The sequence below is a fragment of the Alosa alosa genome, chromosome 3 (genome assembly GCF_017589495.1).
Source record: "Alosa alosa isolate M-15738 ecotype Scorff River chromosome 3, AALO_Geno_1.1, whole genome shotgun sequence".
NCBI lineage: Eukaryota > Metazoa > Chordata > Actinopteri > Clupeiformes > Clupeidae > Alosa > Alosa alosa.
Window position 1 is genome coordinate 24,239,210 of NC_063191.1, and position 9,624 is coordinate 24,248,833.

General features: G+C 39.0%; 1 protein-coding gene across 1 annotated transcript; it reads right to left on the minus strand.

Annotated features, from left to right (window-relative positions):
- Window positions 1-2,258: 2,258 nt before the first annotated feature.
- Window positions 2,259-5,920, minus strand: LOC125292033 (hemopexin-like). The gene is made up of 10 exons (XM_048239109.1): window positions 5,805-5,920; window positions 5,532-5,560; window positions 5,121-5,237; window positions 4,693-4,850; window positions 4,396-4,549; window positions 4,091-4,303; window positions 3,800-3,895; window positions 3,273-3,397; window positions 2,990-3,137; window positions 2,259-2,892 (listed from the first exon to the last, which is right to left on the minus strand). Exons 1-10 carry the CDS (start codon window positions 5,858-5,860, stop codon window positions 2,663-2,665), a joined length of 1,326 nt encoding a protein of 441 aa, XP_048095066.1. The 5' UTR covers window positions 5,861-5,920; the 3' UTR covers window positions 2,259-2,662.
- Between the last annotated feature and the right edge of the window lie 3,704 nt (window positions 5,921-9,624).

Here is a 9,624-nt window from a genome sequence, read left to right on the forward strand (position 1 = left end):
GTTATGTGATATATTTGTAAAACTAGGCTTTCAGCTCAGAGTTGTGTGTGTTCTCTGTGTTGGGATCAGTGTTGCCACAGTTACCTTGAAAAAGGTAATCTGATTACTGATTACTCCTTTAAAAAGTAACTTAGTTACTTTACTGATTACTTGATTTTAAAGGAACCATATGTAAGATTGTGGCCAAAACTGGTACTGCAATCACTTTCAATTTACTAGTCAAGTCAAGTCAAGTCAGTTTTATTTAGTATAGCGCATTTAACATGCACAAAGTGCAACCCAAAGCGCTCCACATACAAACATTGACAAAAAACAAAAGACAATAAGACAAAAAAATGCCAGACGGAGTGGCGTAGTCGCCAGTGTTGACACCACATGACAAAAACATTTAAAAAATAACAAACACAAATACTGTAGAGCGGTGTATCCCCTCCCCCTCCCCCCTGACTCGAGGTTGCCAACCCGGATGCCGAGGCACTACTGACTTTGTGATTAGTAGATAGGTGGAGGGTGGCGCATCAGGCCAAAACACAACATGACATGACAAAACACAACATCAACATCAGTTGGGGGCTGCAACTTCACTTTTAAATGACAATATCCTGGCGGACTACTGTTGTCAGTGATATAAGTATTTGAAATGAACATGATTTCTTAATGTCTAGTGACATATCAGGGCCATTTTATGATTAATTGAAATACATTTCTTACATACGGTTCCTTTAAAAGTAAGTTAGATTACAAGTTACTTTATTAGTTACTTTCAGCAGCTGCCAACAACACCCCCACCGCCTCAACATAAAAATGATAACCGGTTTTGCCAATACTCACTATACTGGAAGTGCATTTTAACAGTAATGCCAACAATGTATAGCAGACATCCCAACCTAACCTACTTAGATACTGAAATGCAGATGTTTGTTCAATAATGTCTAGTCAGTACACCAAATAAGGAAGGCCTATTGATAGAAATTGTGATAGTAAAATATGTAGATTTTGGTAGTTTGGCCTTTTCATGTAGCCTTGGCAACTAGCCATCTAGTATAGGCCTGAGTAATATGCAAATAAAATTACACTTGTTCAACTCACCTCAACAAGTCTTTTGCAATCATTTAACATGCAATGCTAAAGTCACTGTTACAAACAGTGCAGTGTGCAATACTATCATTATGTTTTACTCTTATGAGACAATTGGGTACACTTTTGTGTAGTCTGATGTGAAATGGGTGTTAAATGTTCCTTTTTGAGGGGCACTGACTCTGCCATGACGCTCCTGTTCCTAGATACACTAACTGAACTGATTAATTAAGTTCGGGAGAAAAGAGATATAAGCCCACCTACACTGAAAACTGATATGTTGATTTAGCAAAAAAGACCAGGATGCTCTCTGTCTTGGATGCGCTTGCAGGCACACATGCACCACTCCTCTCTCTCTCCCTCTCCGTTGTGTGCGCGTTAAACTTAGATGCACACGCGAAGTCCGGTCTGACTGGCTTGCGTGCTCTTGTTCGCTCTAGGTTCCGGGAGATTTTATAATTTGCGGGCGTCAGTATATCAATATGTGGGAGACTCCCAAAACTTCGGGAGACTTGGGATGTCTAGCTAGACAACACTTTGTCGCCAGCACAGAATGTACAAATTAGGCTACCTTAATGTTGTCATGTTTAGCTGAAATAATGACTGTATAGATAAAACGTGCATCTCTTTCCTCCCTCCGTTGTTGTTTACGTTTGTGTCGCTGCGTGGTTTTACACGTGAGTTTTCCTCATGCTGAAAAGGTTGGCATAACTTACATGACGTCAATCCCCGAGACAAGAAGAAAAGTAACACGTTACTGGCATGGTTGGGATGATGTTGGCCAATCGTGAAACGCGAGATGCACAAGACCGCCTATATTAAAAAACGACTACTTCTGCATTTATAAGCGATAGTGTAATCTAGACTGCGGTCATTTTTAGTGTCTAGCCCATAACATCAAATACATCGATTGTCATCAGATGTTGCACGTCCATAGTGTCATATTTGCATGCACAACACTGTTAAAGAACCTGCAAGATCCAAAATGTTTGGAGAGTTAGAGCTCCACCTTTAAGATATATGACAGAATCTTAGACGTGTGATAACTTTGTTTTTTAAGATAATTGATTGATTGAAATTGGTCAGCAAGTCCACAAGTTGTGCAGATGTCAACCATTTAAAAAGTTAATATTCTTTATTAGTATGGAATCTGATTGTATGATTAGGCCACACAGCAAAACAAGTGTCATTCAGGTTTATTTGTGAAACCACAAGGCACTAATATTCTGTTCACAAAATCAAATATTAGAATGCTATCTTGGTCTTAAGGAAAAGGAGAACAAATGATTGGGTATATCCAAAACTCAATCAACAAACCACAGTGGCATGGAAAACATTTAATGCAGTCTGTGTGATTGTGCAAGAAAGTATGTTGGTGAGAAGAACAGAGCAGTATAATCAGAGGTAGAAGTGCACATGAAGTCTAAGAGGGCATTAAGAGGGGAAAAAGGTAATGCCACTATGTGAGACTAGCTGGGCTTGTGCTTTTGGTCTGGGAGGTGGTAAAGGAGTTTGCTTCACATGCATATGTCTGTCTCCTGTAGACAGCCCAAACCCACTCTTCCAAGTAACCCTTTGGCTCCCTCTAGTGGTCGCAGCCGAAGAGGTCTGTGGACACCCTCTTGGCCTCAGGGACAGCTTTTGCGGCTTGCATGACCATAAGGCTCTCAAAGTGGTAGAAATGGTTGCCAACAATAATCTTGACTCCGTCAAGCCCACACATAGCAGCATCCACATACTTGAAGAGGGTGAAGGGACCATCCTTAATGGGTACTCGAGGTGTCGCCTTCATGTCCACTTCATAGAGGGTTTGACCTGGATGCACACAATTGAGTAAAATTGAGTGAAAACACGTCGCAGAGCAAAATCAGCAGTAGAACAAAAGTCACAAGTCATGAAGTATAAGACACACCTTTAATCACATGTACAATGTGGTTATCTTTACAAATAAAAGCTGCATCCACAGGTCCATCAAGACCAAGCTCATCTTTCAGAGATTTGGGGTAGCCTTCCAGGTGTGTGTGTGGCTCCCCAATCTTGTAGACGAACACCTCATTGTCCTGCAAAGAATGATATTCATCCTGTCATTCATCCTACCATGTCTAATATGATTTTAATTCTTGTTCTGAGAGTTAATTTATTATTTTGTTAATCTGTACAAATATTGATGAGTATAATAAGAGTTGTAGTCACACCTTGATCATGTGCATGTGGCCTTCATAGGCGAAGACAGCATCCACTTCACTGTGCAGTTCCTTGAAGGCACTTTCAACGGTATCAGAATGCATTTTCTCTCCCTCCATACGCAGGAAGTGGTGGGCTTTAAATGAGAAGAACAGAAAAAGATGTGTGATTTGGACCAGAGGATAAAAGAGAGATAAAATAATAAAAGTGGAGCAGAAATGGTGTGCATACTGTACATTGATAGATAGATAGACAGATACTTTATTGATCCCCAGGGGAAATTCAAGGTCTCAGTAGCATGTAGACAACACACACACATTCACTAACAGCAGAAAAAGTAATTAAAAGTATATAATATAAAAACATAACTAAGCAATAAGGACAGTAGAAGATAAAGAATATACTAAATATACTAAAATACAAATTATACTAACTAACACTTAATATAAACCAATTCTAAAAACAGTATCCACATAGTGGTGATTAATCAATCAAGAAAATTGATTGATAGAGCACATAGACCTCATATCATACTCACATCTGAATGCATAAACATTTCCATCATTATCAGATGCAGCTGCATCAAGGTGCACATGGCTGCACTGTTCTCTCTCAATGTGGTTAGTGGAATCACCTGAGGAGGAAACAGGGGTGTGAAGAGAGTGCTGGCATTTGCTCATCACACTACTTCATGAAGACCTATGTTACCTGTCTCTTGTTCTTTTCACATCATTTAATAGCTCCTAATTCATGTGTAGAAATGCTAATGGGTTTTCATCATTGCTTTACGACAAAAAATAAAAATGGTTGAATCTTTCCTTTGACTCACCAAACTTTGAGCATCTCATGAAGTAATCACGTGCATCCTTTGGGTATCTGCCATGTACTTCTCCTGTCATTGGGTCAAACTTGGAGAACTGATGACCATGGAAACAGTAGTAGTGGCCAAGCCAGCGAAAGGCAGAGGTGCAGTTGGGCATGCTTGTGAACTCCTTCTCATCTAACTTCTGGGTTTTCACATCGTAGTGCCATATATCATCACCTGGACAGGAAAAGAATAATTTACAATGTAAACAAAGAACTGAGTGAAGAAGTTATTTTAGAAGACATTTTTAAAATGTTTTCCCCATTTACCTTTGAAGAAGATAACCATGTTGGACTTGCAGTCCTCCTCTGGGCACACCACAGCAGCATCTAGATGGTCGGGGACCCCAGGGAAGACGTCTTTAATGTCCTTAGGATAGCCTGGCTCCAGGGTGTGGTTGTAGTAACTGAAAACTTTGGTGTCCTTTGAAGAGTATAGGAAAACAGGACAGATGGAGTTTGAGGAGAATTCTGGGAATTTTAGACACACCAACTGCCTTTTAAAGGTTCCAAAAAAAACGAAATCAGTTATTATACTGATGACCTTGTTATTAGTTACAACAGTACCAGGAAGAAGAACATGTGGTCGTGGTGCTCAGCAGAATCAGGAAAGTGCATGCGGAAAGCAGCGTCCACGTGCCCCAGGTGGTGATGGTCGTCCAGCTCAGAGAAGGATCCATTGGAGAGTTCTGCCTTTCCATGGAAGCCTTTGAAGACGTGATCGCCTGTAGGAACATCATACAGTATGATGAAGTTCTATGACTTAATCCTGGACATCTACATTTTGGCTTCATTTACAGTGATGTGTGAACATTTTCGCCAGTTTTTACAAAGTTATACTTTCTTCTGTGTAAGTGGTCTACATATTTAGAGTTTCAACAATCCTTTTATTTACACTTTTGTACGTTGTTGTTTGTTGACTGAAAACTAAACTGTGACTGAAAACTGAAACTGTGGTCTGTGGATTAAGTACAGATATACAAAGGTTTATTTACCTTTGAAGAAGTATGGCGTTCCCGTCTCAGTAACTGCTACAGCGTCCATCTCCATTCCGTCACAGCGATCAAGCACAGCACCATGATGGTGCTTGGAGTGGTCTTGTGCTGGTTCATCTGCATTAAAAGGAGGGAACATTTTGTTGTCACCCTGTTGTAATAGCTGAAACCACTGAATTCTAGCTTGATGCCTTACAGAAAGGCAATTTGAAAAACAATGAAAGTGTCTGAGTTTTTTTAGTAAAACAAACAACAACAAAAACCTATTGAACAAATCCATCTATTTTTGTATCAGCTGTTATTTTGTGCCAAAGACAACCAAAGACAGTTGTTTTTGTGATCGATAATTTATGATAAACAAAGCAAGAAACTTTCCGTGGAAAATATGTTTTTCACTCAAACGTAACTTACCTGTCTGTAGATGCCCCCCCCCATGATGCCTAGACAGAGAAAAGGAGAAAATGACTATGGCAGAAATATTAAAAGCACAAGGATGTTCTGTGAATACAGAAATAAATAAATTGAAATAAATAGTAAAACTAGTGGAGTATTTTGGTAAGAGAAAGATCAAGCAAAATATGACGAAAATGTGTTCCTACAGTAGATAGAACAATCAGTATCATGTAAATGCATGGATCCACGCAAGCAAGCAATAGAATGAAAATGTACAAAGCTTTTACTTACGAGGTGGAGAGGCCCAGGGCCAGGCAGAGACACACCGTCAGGAAGAGTAGCTTCATGGTTATCAGGACCTCTGGTGCAACCTCTGGAGAGAGATCAGCTGGACAAGGTGCCCAGCATGCCAGTGGACTCAAACTTTTATACCCACACCAGGAGAGAGGGGAGGCAACACAGCCTGGCACAAGCCGCACGCCCACGGTTTACAAAGCGTGGGTACTCATCGGCCTCCACTCCTCTGGCCCCATTGATGTGGTCAAGGTGCATGCATTTCAAAGAAAAAGACCAAAATCTTCCTCCCTCCCACCACAGGGCTATGGAGAAATCAATACTCAAAGGATTACATAAGGCCCCAGGGCACTCTAGGTATTGCTGATCTAGGTAAGGATGTAAATATTGACATGAATCTTACCTTTACAGTGGATTGATTAAAATCCTATATTGTCATTCCAACAGTGAATAGAAACAGACAAAACAATGTTTATAAATTGGAGAGATTTGTGAAGTGTGCATATGGCACCTCAATGGTTATTGTCAAGGCATCAGGTAAAATGAGACCATATTCACTTTTAATAGTTATTGTGTTTTATAAAAACTAAATTAAATATTGAAAGCACCACAGTGGTCTATGACTGATTCTTAAACCACGGCCCTATAAGCTATGAAGAGTTTTTCAAGGTCTGTATTTTCCAGTGTAAATAACTCAATTTCAGATTTGAGGACTTTTTAAAAATATATAGCTACTGGGAACTTCAGATGAAATTTGGCATATCAGGAAACATCTGATATGGCACATTTTCTAACACATATATGCATAATATCAGAGCAAATTACAGCGATTTCAACCAGAGAAAATCAGTCAGGATGTGAAAAGCTTAGCCTAGGGTTATTACATTATTATTACCGTATTACATTACATTTAACAAACACTTCTTGACCAAAGTGACTTACATTTGCCAGCTATATTACAAGGGGTCACATTGTCCCTGTAGCAACTTTGGGTTAAAGTGCCTTGCTCAAGGGCACAACGGTGGAAGCCGGGAATTGAACCGACAACTTTCAGGCTACTGCCTAGCTCCTTAACCACTACACTACCACTGCCCATGTGAAGGGTTGCAAGTTATGTTCCTTCAGCTCAGCTGCTGGGAGGTACTCAGCTCACCAATGCCATCCACTCAGAACCACATGACACACACAACAGCTGTTTGATTTACCTGGACTGCGAGAGTCTTTGGATGAAAGTGTATGCCCAATGAATGTAGAAAATAAATGTAAAAGTTTTGTCTTGAGTCAAGGAGATATATTTTTCCACTGACGGATGCAGGTTCTCAATAAAGTGGTAGGCTACTTACCTATAAATGAATGGTAATATGTCCAAATATAACATATGTCCAAAAAGTATTTTTAAACATGAGTTTATCTCAATCAGCACATGAAGTGTATTACATATTTACAAACAAATAAATCATCACGTTGATTTTATGTTTTAGTTCAAAGGAATGTAATTATGTGACACTCCTAAACAAGGGCGTATGCAAATATTATCTTACTGTATGGTTACAACTATGGATAGACTGTCCCATACAGAGTTGCCAGGTTCACTTATTGTAAGCAACTTGGGGTTGTTTATCAGTAAAGTCACTTATACATTTTCCTCGTAAATCAAGACTGCACAAAATAACCCATTAATAACAGAGTTTCTTTTGCTGGTCAATAAGAGACTTGGGTTAAATACATTTTTGGCCTGGTTGCTTATTTTTCTCCCAAGATCTGGCAACATGCTGTGACTCTGAACCCCGAATATTCTAGATGATGAAATGCATTATTGAATGTTTTTGGTTTCTTGCTGAACCAGTAGCCTAAATAACACAGAGTAGCTAAAAAAATAAATAAACACGCATTTACCTCTATCAGTCTGTCACAATAAAGGTAGATTTGCTGATCATTAACATAAAACTCTCTCATGCTCTCTCTCTCTCTCTCTCTCTCTCTCTCTCTCTCTCTCTCTCTCTCTTTCTGGCTGTCTCTCCCATGCATGTGAAGTTACTTCTTATCTTCTTAACAAGTCTTTCTAAATGTAAATGGAAATATTACTGTAAATCAAGTTTGTGAGCTAAGATGAAGATTTATTTCCCAGTGTTGGCACAGTTACACTGTTGGCTCTGAGTCGTGATATTGAAGGGCATAAAGATCGTGCGCATGGCTAGTATTTACCCAAACACCCACATTTACAGAGGTCAGGTAAAAGTTGCAATCATTTGTTAGATAAGGCAGTTCTTCCAATAAAGACACTATTTATGTGACATAGTCAATATGATTAGCATCACTATTTACCACCACCCACACACCACACACTCATGCAATGGCACATTTGTCACAGCATGTCTCTACAGATACATCTACACTTGAATACTCATGGGGTGTTGGGATCCATTGCATTGGATAATGCAGTACAGTAATATTTGCATGTACAAAATGTTGCATTTCTGCACAAACATGCAGTAAACTGAAGTATTATGTAGCGCAATGCAGTTTTGTCATGTCCAAAATATTACTATATCCTGAATATGAACTGCAAATTCCTCCAAAACTGCAATTTTGATACTCAGATTCACTAAATTCAGCATCCAAAAGGTGGAATAATTTCTTTATATAAAATCAAAATGTGTAGCAAATCGAGGAACGCTCCCTGTTTGCAGCAGTCATCGCTAATAGATAACTCTTAGGGTATAGAATCTGGACTGTGCAAGTACTGAATTCACTGACTCGCAAAGTCACCTGAGGTTAAACCAATAGACTGTCAGCAACTATTACCAAGGATATACGTTTACATCCAAGAAATATCGATTAATTTTAAAAATATTTACACAACTTCTGTTTTTCAAATGAATAGGACTGAGACCTCACCCAAATGGCAAAGAAAAACATGATACAGATCTGTCCAAGTGACCTTTCTTTTACCACTTTTAAATAAAAAAAGTACATTTAAACGTCTGTGAGCTCTAGAGACTGTAGAACTTATGGCAGATATAGTGGATAAGTTGTAGTGGAGCTACAGTGTACAGTAGCTCTAAACAAATATGGATGCATTTATTTGATGTAATTCCTTTAGAGATGTTTGCTTGCTATAAATCAGTGATAAAGAATGAATTTGTTTTAAAAGTAGGTGACGTGATGTATGTGTGGATTCAGGTGACATGTGATGTATTTGTGGATTCAGGTGTGTCTTGAAGCAGGTCAAGCTCTCAATCTTTTCTTGGCAGGAACTCCAGGTTTTTGGTGCTCTTGTACAGTAACCTCTAAAAAACTCAACCTCTAAACAAACTGTAAACATCACAGAACAAGCTAGACGGACATTCTCCCTCCCTGGCTGTGCCTTCACACTATGAGAATCTGGCTGGCTCAAGGTAAAACATGCCTGGGACCACTTTTACCAGGTTAGGGATAGACATTCATACTGTACCAAAGGGAGCTCATCTGATTTTGTAGGTTAGTTTCCAGCAACTTGATTGACAATGAGTCATTCTTATATTCTGCAGCTGCCATTTGGAACAGTTTTCCCAGAGACTTGTAAACAAGAAATGTGATTCGATAAAAATGTTAAAAGGTATAGCTTCTAATTTATATTTTTGTGTTCTTGATTGTCATTGTCTTACTTGTCATTTTGTATTGATATTTTTTTATTTTTGTGAGTTTTATTTTCATTCCATCAATGTGTTTATTTTAATTTCATCAATGTGATGAATTGTCTTTGCACAAACACACTCACACACACCCACACACACACACACACACATGCACGTGTACACACACCAGCCAGGCTCCT

What these genes read in the sequence shown, in the direction of transcription:
- LOC125292033 (XM_048239109.1), bottom strand. Translation starts at nt 5,860, where the DNA reads ATGAAGCTACTCTTCCTGACGGTGTGTCTCTGCCTGGCCCTGGGCCTC. An exon ending in CATGAGATGCTCAAAGTTTG is followed by an intron (nt 3,896 to 4,090) that starts GTGAGTCAAAGG and finishes TTTCCTCCTCAG; the next exon opens with GTGATTCCACTAACCACATT. An exon ending in AAATGTTTATGCATTCAGAT is followed by an intron (nt 3,398 to 3,799) that starts GTGAGTATGATA and finishes TCTCATTTAAAG; the next exon opens with CCCACCACTTCCTGCGTATG.